Genomic DNA, 15,627 nt, shown 5'->3' with positions numbered 1-15,627 from the left:
AGAGTGTCTTTTAGTCTGTCAGCAGAACATTCTCCAAAACTTTGCCTTCTCGTGTCCCACTGCCGTATCAGTGTTAATTGCTTGCTTTCCTGAGATGCATTTTTAAAAGAGGCTTCCTGAGCAATGGTAAAACCAAGCTTTCAAGGTTTGACTCATTCGACTCACGGATATGAAATATGCATCCAGTTACACTTTTCAATTAAAGATTGTACTTTAATAGCTAATTATTGTCTAATCAGCTCTCTACCGGTAACCCACAAACAAGCCTCTCCTCCTACTTCTCAGTGACATGGAACATACATCTAGAACATTTTCTCTAGTTCAATTACCTCAAGCAGCAAAGTTCATAAGCCTCTTCGCACAAAGCCTTGCCACAGTTTTTAAAATTATATAGAATGTCCAAAAAACCCCACAAACTAGGCCCAGGAAGAAAAAATTCCCAGTGTAATCTTCTCATAAATCCTTCCCACAGAGCAGCCCAAAGGGAAACAGGGGAACGATTAATCTTCAAAACCGTTAGTTTAAATCTTAATTTCGGATTTTCTGTACAGATTATTTCATTATAAAACCAACTGAAGCAGGGGCAACTCACCGGGTTATCCCTACAACAGTACATGGGTACGTGGATATGCACATTCCTGGCACATCCGTGAGCAGAACATGTCTCAAGCATACTGCTGTCTTTGAGATGCAACTCTAAGGCAGCAACTTGGCCACCAGTAAGGCATCACTGACCACTACTGGACAATGAATGGGAGGGAGCAGAAGTCTGCCCATGGTCCACTGTCTAAATGGAAAGATGTCCTACAATAGCTTACTTCTCATAAAATTCTTCTGCAATGGGCTCCACATCCTGTTTCATTCCTACAGAGAACTGGCTAGACAAAATACAACCAAAAGACACAAAACGCAGTCAAAATTCTCTGATTTCTGATGCAAGGGAATACTTTAGGTCATAAAAATCACCACCTTGGGCAACTTGGCAGGAGACTTGGGTGCAGAATTTCTGCCATCTTCATCAGGACAAGAGCGACGTTTCAGTGTGTCAGGCAGTTCCTCTCAACCAAGCGGCAAACCCAAACCAAGACAACAGTGTCACTGTAGAAAAGCCAAGCTCCTACCTGTTTTGCACGTCCTGCCATCGTCTTCTAGCTGCACACCAGTGGGACAGGCACAGCTGTAGAAGGGGTCTCTAGGAGACAGCAGGCACAGATGGGAGCAACCACCGTTGTTTTCTTCACATGGAGTGTGAACTTCAAGAAACCAAACAGATTTATTTTCATTTTTCCAGAACCCTTAGAGCACTCTTTTCTCCACGCGGAAGAAATTACAGATCCTAAATGACTGGCACAAGCTTTAGTGCTAAAAGACAAATCACAGAATAAAATGATTGATTCCCCCCTCCCAGCATTTTCCTTCTATGGGCACCTAAACTGAGACACCTGCAAAAGCTGATTTTGAAAGAGCTGACAGCTCAGCACATCCTCACTGTACAGTTTCTCCGATGTTTCCAAAGCTGAGCACAGCTAAGAGCTTTGGACACCAGGTACTTTGTGGATGCTGGGTCTTCTAAGCATCATAAAAAATGGAAAAGAGGGCTTGGAGGGGGGAGGGGGGGCAGCCAATTCTGTGCAAGAAGAGAAAAAATAACAAATTATACGAATCTTACATTACGGTGGTGTTGAATGTTGGAAATACCCTTTCCTACTGCAATGCTTTCGCAGCAAGACACATTCCTGAATCACCAGGAAATCCAGAGGAGCAACACGTAACTTCAGCAATTTTGAAAACATAAAAAAACCCCACCAAAACAAAAAAAACCCCTCCCAAAACAACTGTGGGGATTGTGGTCGGGGAGGGGTCCGGGGAGGGAATATAACAGACAGACATACAGCAACTGCCTGCACCCCTCTCACTGATATGGGAAAAAACACCAGCAAGAGGTGAAACAGTAACCATAAATAATTATGGAGAATATTGCCAGCTTTTAAAAAAAAAAAAAGTAATTCAAGTTGTGAAATATCTGTCCAAAATCAATCACAGTTTGAATAAGCATCTGAACTGCTTTAACACAAAACCACAAAATTTCCAGCTAATTTGGCTTGTCTTACTTCCACTGACAGCCACAAAGAGCAAAAAAAGGGAAAGGAAGGAATCCAAGCCTGATCCTAACGAAGTCAACGGCGTATGAGCTATTTTCAGCATATGCTATTTCCCTGTACACCACATTTTCTTTGTGACTGACCCAGAAATCCTATGGCCCAAGGCTGGGAGATTCCTTGAGCTAAAAGCAACGACAACAATTCAGCCTAGTCAAACTCTTATCTGGAGCTGTGAGATAAGGCAGGGCGCTGTGCACACCCAACAACCTCAATGAAAACTTGCGTGTGTCCCATCACCATGACGATCTCCAAACAACTCCTGCTTGCTTTCAAGCCTTTTACTGACATCCTATAAACTTTACTGGGATAACTAATGCTATCTTTAGGTTTCCCATAGCTACTTAGTTATATACGTTTGCACGCCATTGCTTTTAATTCCCGTTCTCACAATCCTTAAAAAACCTACACCAAGCGGCACATGGAATCACACGCATATACAAAACACACAGTTCTCAGTTCTCTGCACCTGCCTTCCTTCATCACACATGAAGAAAAAATATAGAGACACATATATGTTTCATATAAAAGCTCAGAACTAAATCCCTTCCACACTGCAACTTTCACAAACTGTGCATTACACGTTGAAGGTAAACACGATCAAGTCTGGGCTGCAAAAACCACACCTGTAAGTACGACATGAAGATTACGTGTTTTGTGATAATTCCACTGACTTTTTAAAAAAGTAATGATCAGCATTTTTTCAGTTGTCTTTAAAATAACGCTATTAAAAAGATGCCGCTTTAGTCTTTGTCGTTCTTATTCAGATATTCCACATCAAAAGATGTCACTGAAGTACTGCACAGGATTTTGGATTTTGTTACCAACTGGGATGATGAGTGAGCTCATACTAATTCAGGCTGGAATTCTCAAAGAAAGGTGCAGGATTCGGGAACTTACACCTTTAGCAACCAATCCCCTGGTAAGTGTTGAAAACCTTACAGCTCCAGACTAACCATTTCTATGATTAAAGTTTTTCCTGAGAGATATGTAAGAGTCATACAAAAATTTTCATGAAAAGTAAAACATACAGTATGGCTGCCTGTCTGGACTTAAGACCTGGATGTCCATCGGCGAATACAGGGCAGACAATATTTCCCTCCTTTTCTCTCCCGTCCTTTTGTTACAGGCATGAATGGAGCGCGTTTGCCAGTCCGTCCAATACAAAGTGTCCCCAGACAACGTCAGCGCAAAGGGATGAGTGAGACTACCTTCAACAACTTTTTGCCTAGATGAAAGAAAGAGCAAGGATTAAAAATGCACTGCTTCCACTTGTTACCATGCAGAAAAGAATCTGGCTTTGTAAAAACTCATATAGGAATCATCTTCTTTTAACAAATTCACTCGACCAAGCGACTCATCTGGTGAGATAAAAGGGATAATCAGACTGAAAAATGTAAACCAAGACTTTGTCCCTTCAGAGCAATACGGACACAAACACACACAATTGTCTTTTGGAGGAAACACAGGTCCGATGAGTGCTCCTCCCATTAAAGCACAAAGTTTTTTGTCCCCTGTGCAATATATGACATCTTTGCCCAGGACTTCAGTTGCACCCGCTCCTTGCTTGTAGCAGGGACAGGAAGACACAACCTGAGTCTCTGTAAATTACCCCTCTTAACTTGGTCAGAAGCAGAAACAAATATTGGTCAGATTATCTTTTTAGACGTCAGGCAAGGGTAAGTTACATTTTTTTCTAAGACTAAATATTTATAATTAATATAAATAACAAACATTTCAGATGTTTTTCAATGAGCTTGTTCAGCCACACCTCTACTGTTGGTGCACATAGTTTCTCACTGGTTATCAGCTGAACCCCAAGCCACAAAACACGTGACTTTTCCAACATGTTTTCTAAGACGGGAACCCCAAATTTACATACATTTCAATAAATTTGTATAATTTAGATACAATAGGTTTGGATATATTTACTAAGTCAGTGAAAACATACTTGACAATACCTTAGTCAAAATAATATTAACTCAGTTTTCACAAAATTCATGTGTTTTACGAATGCACAAATACACCTCCCAAACCACCACTGTGACACAGCAAACCAGAACTCAAAATTTTTCATCACGCAACTTTGAGAAAGATGAATATTCAGCATCATCCTGAAGGAAAAGTGAGAAACATTTTTTTCTTATACTTATATTCAGAACTGCATTTGAATTGTTTCCACTGAAGAGATTAAAGAAAACAAAAAAAAACCCCAGCTTGGGAAAGGATTAGGTACCGCTTGCATTTTCCAGGGGTGGGGGGTATAAAAAGTACCCTGAAAATTCTTCGTATGTATCAGACACGGACAAGTTTAAAACAGACTGACATATGCAAAGATGCATAGCTATTTGCATATATATGTACAAGGCAAGAAATGCAGAAAAAAAGAGAACAAAAATATTATTCTTTTTTCTGTTCTAGAGATAAAATTGCAACTGCTCTAAAATTTCTGTCCTTCAAATTATCAGTACTTCTCACACCATAAAACACAATAGAAGAAATAGAAATGCTGATTTCACTTTCACTTTCCATTCTTACCTTTGCTGTTGCTTCTTTACTAGTAACAGCAGTGGCCGTATTCTAGTATTGTAGCAGCTGGTTTCCACTATACACTGCCCCTATTTCCACCACCCTTAGGTATCAAGCCTCCCTCTCTCCTGTAATTACAGCACTTTTTGCAAAGCTATAACAATTGCATTCCATTACTGGCATTATTCTACATGACTGAAAAAAATGCCTCTGTTCAAAATGAATGCAGGACGTAAGAAATAACTCACACCGTGTTACTGACTAAAGGTAACTTACCTAAAGGAACCATCCAGATTTGCCCTATGAATGAAACTCAGTTTTGCATCAGCCCAGTAAAGTTTCTGCTCATCAAGATCTATCGTGAGTCCATTTGGCCAATAAATATCTGAATCGACAATGATTTTTCGTGTGCTGCTGTCCATTCCTGCCCGTTCTATTCTGGGTGTTTCACCCCAGTCGGTCCAATACATGTATCTGAAGAAGCAAGCAGATATGTACACAAATTAAATCACAGCGCGTGCTGGTTAGCTTTAGGAACAAAGGGGTAGCAGCTCTTTGCAAAATCCGTGAGCATACGTACATTGAGTGGTATATATACACAAATGTGTATCTCCAAAACCTTAACATACTTGTTAACATACACCAAACCACGGTCCCAGAGTCCTTCACGAGAGCATCTCTCACAAGCACTGCCTCTGCATAATGTATTACCGTTCTCTTTCAACGCTGGGCAGCACCTGACTGTCATAAGCATTTACAACTGAGTATCATCCTTGTGCGGCCAGTTACTACAAGATAATATCCTAAAGCACATTCTGAAGCAACTAATTACCCATCCAAGCAGGCAATGACCATAGCTGAACTTCCTTTTCCAAGTCTGTACACAAAGAAAAGAATAAAATCAAGTGCTCTGAAATTTGTTTCTGTCAATAAATAAATCACAAACCCGAGCAGACTTCGGATGAGATTAGAGTGAATTTCTGGAGGGGGGGGAGGGGGTTCCCCTATCATCCATGTCCCAGTGTCTGTGTCACTCCACCTATGGGCAATTTAAGTAGCTTGACTAGAGACATTAACAGCACTCATCAGTAGAAAAGGACCAGATGAAGATGTGGCAAATCACATAACGTCTGCACGAAAAGCTGAGACTGTACTGTCAGGAGAGAAACTGTCTGATGAGGTCAGTCAGTTCCCAGCTGGTAAATACTACCCAGAGTAATATATCCAGGTTGCAAATTCCAAATGCCAGGGGTGCAAACACAACACAGCTGTGCTGGCTTTCACTGGGACAGTTGGTTTTCTTCACAGTAGCTAGCATGAGGCTGCTCTGGATTTGTGCTGAGAAGAATGTTGACAACACACTGATGTTTTCAGTAGGAGGCTACGTGTTGGCTTTATGTTAAGAAGTATATTGACAACATACTCATGTTTTTAGTTACTGCCAAGCAATGTTTACATTAAGCCAAGAACTTTTTCCAGTTCCTCATACTTCACCTGTGTTCCCAGCTTCTTCTCTACAAGAAGCTGGGAGGAGACAAGCCAGGACAGCTGACCTAAACTGACCAAAGGGATATTTCATGCCATAAAATGTCATGCTCAGTATATAAGTTGGGGAGAGTCAGCCAGGAGGGGCTGTCTCTCACTTCAGGGACTGTCTGGGTATCAGTCAGCAGGTGTATCACTTGGTTTTTCTCATTTAATGTTTTTCTTTTCATTACATATAATCAATATTGTTATTAGCAGTAGTATCATTATTTTATTTCATTTATTTTCAATTATTAAACTGTCATCTCAACCCATGAGTTTTCTTACCTCTTCTTCCAATTCCCTCCTCCATCCCACTGGGAAGTGGGGAGGTGAGTGAGCGGCTGTGTGGTGCTTAGTTGCTGACTGGGGTTAAACCATGACTGCAGCCAACACCTTGCACAGCTACCTCAGGCCAGTCAGAGAAATGATATTGCTTTCCCAACACCAATACACCCACTCCTGGCATAGGCTGTGTCAGGAAGCCTTTGACCCAAATGAGCCCTCAATCAAAACTAGGTGTCTGTGCACTGGACTCTCCAGTTCTCCAGGTTCCACAGACCAACAGCAGTGCCAGATGGGCACCAGTTGGGTAAGTGCACTGGGCTACATCTAAGCTAAGTACTGCTACCACTGGAACTCCAGAAAAGCCCAGTAAAGAGGCATCTATTCAGTCCTGCAGAGCCCATGCTTAGCTATACTCTTCACAACCTGGATTATCCCAGATCCTCAGATCCCCTAAAGAAGAGAGCACTGGCTACGCAACCAGGCTGGGAACCACAAAGGAAGTAAACGAAGGTGCATTGTGATGAAGGAAAAAAGCTTTGTGATTTCTTTTATGAGAGAGAATGATGTCCACTTTTGGAATGAAATGGGGATTACATTTGTAATTGCTGTCATGTTCCTCAGAAGGATGTTCTCCCCTCCACAACAAAAGATGCTGCTGTAATCTGCAGTAGCCCTGTAGCTGCTTCATGTGCAGCTGGGACCATCATTTCAGCCAAAGAGGAAGAGACAGCTGTACAGTTATCCCCAGCACATGTCCCTCTCAACTCACTTAGGCTTAAAATGCTCCGACCTCCATATACATACTGCACCCTGATTCAGCCGTACCTCCAGCTCCCCTGCAGTCACAGCACCTATTTACACTGTTCTGAACGTAGCAGCATGTATCATCCCTGTTCTCCTCTTCAGAGGGATGGACAGGCTAAGATAGATGGCTGACAGTAAAACAGGGATAGAGAAATAGAGACAGAGAGATAGAGAGAAATACAGAAATACAGAGAGAGAGAAGTAGAGAGAAATACAGAAATACACAAAGAGAGAAATAGAGAAATAAAGAGAGAGAGATAGAGATAAGAAACAGAGAATTACTCACTTGTATCACAGTACACATACATTTGAGTGTGGGAGGGTAAAACAAGGAGCTTTCTAGTTGAAAGGGCAAAGTTTCCACGCAGGGAAGTCCTCAGGCTTCTGCGACAGCTCACCTCAGAGTGGCTGCAGTGGATTTCTGTCTCCAGATGCCTTCCCCAGACCATCTCAGCTCCAGCAGCCCGGAGAGACTGACTGCTCCTGAAGAAGCAGCAGCTGAGCTGCCTCAGTTCACAGGACAACCTACGAATGTAAATTGCCACTCATTTTGGTTTTCCTTAACAAGTCAGGCTGCAATTTGTGGCAGCTCAAACCGTGTGGGGAAGCAGCTATTGACAAACAAGAGAAGCCAGAGAAAAGCAGACATAAAAGAAACTCGATGCAACCAGCTGGTGAACCAGACTGGGGAACCGATCCGGTCAAATACTCAGGTTTGGTCAGGTCACATAAGTTCTCTGATCCGGCTCATCCGCACTAACTCTGAGTATTCAACGGCCAACTTGAGCCACCTCTACAGGACTGAAGATGGACAAAAGATGGACTGCTGAATTAAGGAAAACCTGGCTATTAAAGGTGACTTTGGACTACATCATATGGCTATGACAGTCCCACACTTATTCATAGATAGAAATGGACACATGAAGACTAAAGAGAGAATCAGAAGTCCCATGAGTTATCTAAAAGCAAAAACAAAGGAGACAAAACTACCTATGTCCAATTAAACCTTAAAAGTAGGTTAAAATAAAAAGGGTGAAAAAATATTCCCCAAACCACCCTTGAGTAAAATTCCTCTCCTCAAGCCTCCCATTAAAATTGCAGCCTGCACTGACGTTCAATGCATTTAGGTGAAGAAAAGGGGAAAAAAAGACTGTAAGCCAAAGGAACCTCATGGCTTTTTGATGATACTAAAGAAGCTGCAGCTCAAGAGCCTCCTCCCCCCCCCCAAAAAACTGTTGCCTAATTTCTTAGGTGATGTGTGTTTATTCTTGGCCACACAGAGACAAAAGCAGTTCCTTCAACTTCACACATTTATATGCCACAGGAAAATGACATCTCTATGTTTTAGCTCCTTAACAGGATTCACGCTCAATCCTCATCAATACCCATGCCATTCAAAGGTCTAAAACCACACAGTATTAGCAAAGTAACTATTGCAAAGGAAGGCTAGCAGGACAAAGATGCATTTAAACAACCTGTAGAACAATCTGAATGCAAGCATCTTCTGCCAAAGCACTTCTCTCCCAGCTGGACTTTTTTTAACGCAACATGTAAAAGATTACTATCATTATCATCCTGTCACCACCTTGTTAAGGGACCTTAAAGATCATCTAGTTACAACCCCCTGTCACGGGCAGGGACACCTTCCACTAGACCAGGTTGCTCCAAGCCTCATCCAGCCTGGCCTTGGACACTCCCAGGGATGGGGCATCTACAGCTTCTCTGGGCAACCTGTCCCAGTGCCTCCCCACCCTCTCCATGAAGAACTTCTTCCTGAGATCTAATCTGCTTGCATTAGCTGGGTTCACCAGAGAAAGAGCCATACAGGAAAAACAGTGCAGAAATTAAGTATTTTAACAATGTCCAGTAGTAGCCATTAGGTCTTATACTGGCACATTATTTCTGCAGAAGACCAAAAAAAACAAAGGGGCTTTTTTTTTTTTTTCCCAAACATGCTTAATACTCTACATTTCTTACTGACCTCAACAAAGAACAAGCACTTTGAAAGCGTCTAAGACAACATCAATGTTTCTGGGACAGCTGATGGTTCAGGACTGGCTTTTTCCTTTCCAAATATAATCTTTTTTTTTTTCCCCTAGTGTCCACTACATTCACAATCCCAACCATTTTCATTTTACTATTATAACAACGTGCAAAGAAACTCAGTCCAGTATGACTTGTGCTATTTAACATCCCTTGCTTTGGAAGCCTGCCAAAAAGATACACAGTGAATAATAATGAAGAGCCTAACGCACATATTTGGGTTGAGTTTGGGTTGATTTTGTTGTTGGTGGTGGTGTTTTTAAACATAAATTGCACAGTTTTAAATAACCTCGGGCCACAGCCAACTGTAAGGAGTTAAAAATATCAAGACCAATATTTGGTATCTTGGGACATGTTAGATCAATCATGCTTTTAGGACTGAGGTCGGGCATCCCAGGAGTTTTGTTTCCCACCTGGATTGCAACAGATCAATAAAAGTGTAACACCATGAGGCTATTTAAAAAGAAAAAAAAACCCAAAACCATCAATTCCTAAAGAGCTAATTAAAAAAAAAAAGCCCACTGTGAGCAAAATTGACTGCTAAGCAGAATCAATAGTCTTAAAAAAGAAAAACCCAAAGAGCACTAGAGGAGCACTGGAGAAAAAAAGCATTGCTAGGGCAATTCCTTGGGTTATTTTATTCAGTTCTTCAGGGATACTTACGCATCTTCTCCCTTAATGGGTTTTAACCTTTAACTCCAGAATTTCAAGGCAAAAAGCAAGGGGGGCCGGTGGGAAGAAGAGATTAACACTTAATAATAATTTCACGACACTTCTGTCCCCAAACTGAATCACACCACATCACTGAACCAAAAACACCAGCAGGAAAATAACGCAGAGCAAAAGCCAAAGCTTCATTAGGAAGAAGATGCAAATGTGTACCCCGTTCTGACCACACCGCCACGAACAGCCCGTCCAGTGGCCACAGGTACCAGACTCAACCGAGTTCACAAAATTCAGCTGCCGCTCTCATCGTAAGCGGGGTAGCTGCAAGCTTCCACCAAGCTTCCTAGTCAGGAGGCAATTAAACACACGCAGCTCAACTGCAGTCAGCAAGTCACAGGTTTTAGCACATACTTAATTACCCCACTGACCCAAGGCTTCAGTGGTGCTTCAGTACTACCTTTTTTGCCTGCTCAACTCATTTTAAAATTCCAGGTGCAGGAGCAAAACCAGGATGAAGACCGTATTTCCCCTCGGTTTTAAAGCTGAAGGTCATTTCTTATTTACTGGCATTTCATGTCTTATCATTTTTGGAAAGATCAGAAATCAGGGCCAATGTCCCCAAAGGGAAGCCAATGGGCCATCTGAGTGGGAAGGTATCACGGATGTATTCAAAAGCAGCCAACGCTTTTTTCCCCCTTCCTGAAATGCAGTACGGTTGCCAAACCTTACATAAGCTGCTTACACAAAAGGGGCCAGTGGTACAGATGATGTAAATCAGCACATCTTCTCCAATTTCAACAACGCTCTTGAACTTACACACGCCTAGGGCACAAAACAGGAGTTTACAGGAAATTCCTATGAAGTTTAGATTCCTGCACATTTAAAACTTACTTGCCCCGTCCCACCTTTAAAGTTACAAAAACTCAAGTGTGAAATGAAACCGCATGAATTGTTTACAGAAGGGAAAACAATGGCTATCTTGCATAGCATTAAGCTGCAAATTACTTACTGGAATTACTACTTCTTGGGGTTGTTTTCCAAGCACTGAACTTTGAGACCTGGATGTTCTTGACAAAAAACATTACATCAAACCCAGCAGGTAGCCATCACAACCAATCACAGACGATGTATTCAAAGACATGTGTTTTCTGCAAACAGAACCCCCAAGTTTTTACACGACTTTCATTCTGACTGGTTTATTCTTTTAAAATATATACATTACATATATATATATCGCATCCTATTTGGCAACAAAGAGGAAAAACATAATTGCCTGTCAACTGATGGATGCTCAAGTGCTATTGCAATGAAGTGTGTGCAAGGAAAGCACATCCTTCCCTCCTCACCCATAAGGAGATGAGTAAGACACTCCAGGGGTTTCCCAAACTAAGCAAAGACCATTCAATACAGCTTCAACAGCCCGTTAAAAGTCAGGTTACATGGCACCATAGAGCTGAAGCATCCTGAACCTGAAGGATCCTCAGAGACAGGGACTCAAGAAGATTTCCAAAGACATTGAGCTAGAGAAGGAGGGCAGCAGTAAGGAGACACTTGCAACACTACTCCTGGGGTTAGGAAGAGAAGTTTCAACTTGGAATGCAATATTACTGCAAATACCTCTGATACGTTGAGAAAAAGGAACTGCACTGGTAGGATTTCTTGGAAGAAAAAAAAGGAGTTGCATGTGCTTTGTGTGTTATGTACTTCCTCCTCTAAAAGAATGTCCAGCTTATTCGTATGCAACAACTCTACAGAGAACAGAAGAACAACTATTAGAAGATAAAACGAGCCCTCATAACTACGCCTCATGGTCATTAAGTGAGGTGCCAGAGAGACAACACAATATAACTTTTTCTTCCCAGACATTTCTGAGGAGAGATGAAGGAATATTACATATAATAAGAAATGAATTCATATTGAATGCACTTCACAAGCAACAGCATGACACCACCACACCAGGTTGGTCAGGGAAGTCATAGGGAAAGGACCTCGTAAGATCGTGAGCTCTGCACCGAAAAGGCTGTTTTCTCACAGAATCACTGAATTCCTGAGGTTGGGAGGAATCTCTGGAGATTGACTCCTGCAACACCACCACTCAAAGCAGGGTGATCCCGACCAGGTTACACAAGCCCTCACCCAGTCAGGTTCTGAGTATCTCTACGGTTGGAGACTCCACAACCTCTCTGGGCAACCTCTTCCAGTGATTCATCACCCTCTCAGTAGAGTATTTTATGTCACTTCAGCAGAACTTTCTCCATTTCAGTTTTGTGCCTATTGCCTCTAGTCCTTTCACTGGATACCACTGAGAAAATCTGGCTCCACCACCTGTACTCATTCACATCACACATTGATAAAATCACCTCAGCCTTCTGTTTCGAGGGTAAACAATCACAACTCCATCAGCCCCTTCTATGGTGGATGCTCCAGTCCTTTAATTATCTCTGTGGCTCTTTGTTGGGCTCACACCAGCATGTCCACATCTCTCCTCTGCTGAGGAACCCTGAACAGTACTCCAGGGGTGGCCTCACCAGCCCTGAGTAGAGGCGAAGGGCACAGTGCTGGCTCACATTCGGTTCACTGACCCCAGGTCCTCCTCTTCTTTCAAAAAAATATGATTTATTTTAGGAAAGGGAAAAATAGTCCAAATCTCATTATATTCAACCCATTTTAAGACACTGCATCAATTCAAAAGTCAGGGGATCCTCCTACTACAAGGAGCAGAATGAACTGTTGCAGCCCCTCTTCATCAGCTCATGAGACACCTCCCTCTGCTGTGTACAGAAGACCCAGTCATGACTCTAACTCTGACTTTACTGCCTCTGCCTCAAGTTAAGCCTAGATTTCTTCCTCTCTCCCTACAGAATGTAGGATTAAAGCATGTCAGGGCAGTCCAAGAAATTACGACTACACACTGGACTGACTTACTGGAGGAGAGGGGTCCAGCAAACATAGTGAACAGAACAATTGTGCAAGTAAGGTGTTACGCACAGATCTCACAACTGTCCTTAAACGCTCAGCTCAAGCCAATGCATTTCATCTACTTCAGCGTGCTGATGCAGTTTAACCCACCATTTGGGAAAAACAGCACACTCAAACAACAGCCAATAATTCGTCAGGGCATGCAAGCTAAGCACGCTCATTTGCACGCTTATATTTTAAGCACAATTTAACAAATGAAACTCTCTTTTAAGTACACATGCAACAAGTTATGTGGAAAGGTTCTTACTTCAGCTTATAGTATTGCTTAATTTTAACCTAAAAATTAGAAACGTGTTTTGAGTTAAACCAAAGCCAACCATTTATGACCAACTGGCGCTAGCCCAGCCAGACCAACACGCCGTATATGCCGTGGTTTCCATACTGCCTCTGTGCAGCTACAAACTGCACCCATCAGGTACTCTCATCAAAGAGAACCCTAGCTTCCTCCATCTCTTCAGTCCCAGAGACAAAGCTACAAGACCAAAGCTACGTTCCAATATTTAAGCTACGTTAAAGAAAACACTCAAAAGGCAAGGAATTGCATCCCCTTACGAGATGTCAACCTGGCATTGGTATTTCATGGTAAGCACCATTCCACTTCTCTGATCTACCTCATGATAAAATACTCATATTCCCACTTTAAATTGTACTACTGAACTCTAGTCTTCAGCATAAATCAATTTGTTATGGATCACCTGCTTTCAGGATACACACAGGAATGGAAAGAATTCCTTTCACCTAGATGCATCCGTAGTGAAGTCAGTTTTATTGACTGAACTCCTCACATTCATCTGGGAAGCTTTAAGCAGGAACCACTGCAAAAACCACCTGACAAAGCTCCAGTCTGTGGCACAGCAGTTGCTGACACGGCAATCTTGACCTCTGTTGCTTACTTTACATTTTCACTTCTCACACGCCTGAAGAAGATGGTTTCTCAAGAGACTGTCCATCCTCCTGTACTTTACATGTGTGGTTTATCTTAAGGCCTTGTATTAAATCAGCATCTTTTCACAAACAGACCAGACTCAGTGAAAATGTCAACTGACATCAGATTCTCTTACGGATGAGAAACCTACTCACACACACCACACAGAAGAGGAAGACGAAGTGATCCCTGAGAAGGAGATGTGAAAGCGGCAGCAGATCAGTGGCAAACCACTTCACTTATGTGGATTTCTGCACAGCAGAGAAGTGCACTTCACTTCTCTTTTCCCCTTACCCTGGGAGTCCATCTAGCACAGCAGACCTTCAGTCATCACTGAAATGAACAGGGGGCCAAACTGCCCAACATCAATACCATCTGTGCTCAGGGACAGCAAACAGCACATGTGGAATGGTGGGGAGTACTGAAGGGGGAGGAAGGGAGGAACCATTCAGAGATATATTTTCAAGAACCTTACAAGTGGCACATCCAGCCTACTCCCCTATTTCTTCCTAACCTGGTCACCACAGTACTGAGAGTCCCCGGTTTCACCGGGATTCTTTTACTTGCTGGCACAAACATCATTATTCAACATCACCACTTAAAAAATATCCTGATTTTGTTTAGCAGAGCATAGCAAATGAGCATTTCTGTTTCAACTCATGCAGATTTACAGACCTTGCTGACTAGATACATTAAAAGGCATCACGTATCAAATGAAAGTTAACTCACCAGACAAGATAACGGGAAAATAACAATAGAAAGGCTTGGAAAACTAATTACTTTTCAGAAGTGCAATGGAATAAGTTAGGCTTGTTGAATATTTGGCTTGGCACCTAAGAACAGCTGTATTTTTATTTTTGGGTCTATGTCTGGGCTGCCATTTCTTGTCACAAAATATTTAAGCTCAAACGTATGTTCAGCTACAGATCCTGAGGAAAAATATCTTGGGAAAATGTAAACTGAAACAAAAGGCTAAGTTTCTTTTTCAGAACTAAAAACTCAACATAAATCACCACTGTATCTATTTAAGCATTTAAGTCAAATTAATATTTACCCATGAGCAGGATCCAAAGCTATTGCTCTGGGCTGATCAAGGTCTTGCCAGAAGAGGACTTTTCTAGATGTTCCATTGAGATTAGCTACTTCTATCCTATTGGTTTCTGAATCCGTCCAGTAAAGCTTTTTCCCAATCCAATCACATGCCAGGCCATCCGGGGAAACCAGACCAGAAATGATGACATTCTGCACCACATTCCCAGTTTGGTTAATGTAAGTTTGCTTGATGGCTTCTTCACTCACATCTGTCCAGAAAACGATGCCTTGCGAATACTGGAAGTCAACCGCAGCAGCATCCTCTAAACCACTGACCACCACAGTGGACTCCAGCTTCGTGCCTCCAGCATCCACGAGTCGAACGTCCCGCCGGTTGGCAAAAAGCAGAAAGGGAGATGCTACAGAAGAAAAAAACAAAAAGAGGTTAGTATTATTGGCATCTACAGATGTTAAAACACTGAGTATGAATATGGCAGAGGAGGATTTCTTTTCCCAGATCAGCAGGGCAGGCAGTACAGCAGAAGGGACATGGAAGTTTCACATGAGAGAAAAACGCACACTACCCAACAAACTCTTCCTTCCACATGTCAGACAAAGGAGTAAAAGGCATAGTGAAGAGCAGGCCCTCTGCCTGCTGTCAAAATGACAGCCGTCGAG

General features: G+C 42.2%; 1 protein-coding gene across 1 annotated transcript; it reads right to left on the bottom strand.

Annotated features, from left to right (window-relative positions):
• Positions 1 to 1,121: 1,121 nt before the first annotated feature.
• On the bottom strand, positions 1,122 to 15,368 carry LOC104507549 (low-density lipoprotein receptor-related protein 5; the record flags this gene model as incomplete). Its single annotated transcript, XM_010148873.1, has 4 exons — positions 1,122 to 1,253; positions 3,191 to 3,387; positions 4,965 to 5,162; positions 14,972 to 15,368. Coding segments are annotated over 4 exons (924 nt in total), but the record flags the coding sequence as incomplete, so codon positions are not given.
• Between the last annotated feature and the right edge of the window lie 259 nt (positions 15,369 to 15,627).

This window comes from Eurypyga helias, unplaced genomic scaffold (assembly GCF_000690775.1).
Source record: "Eurypyga helias isolate BGI_N326 unplaced genomic scaffold, ASM69077v1 scaffold8433, whole genome shotgun sequence".
NCBI lineage: Eukaryota > Metazoa > Chordata > Aves > Eurypygiformes > Eurypygidae > Eurypyga > Eurypyga helias.
This window is presented reverse-complemented; position numbering and strand designations above follow the sequence as displayed.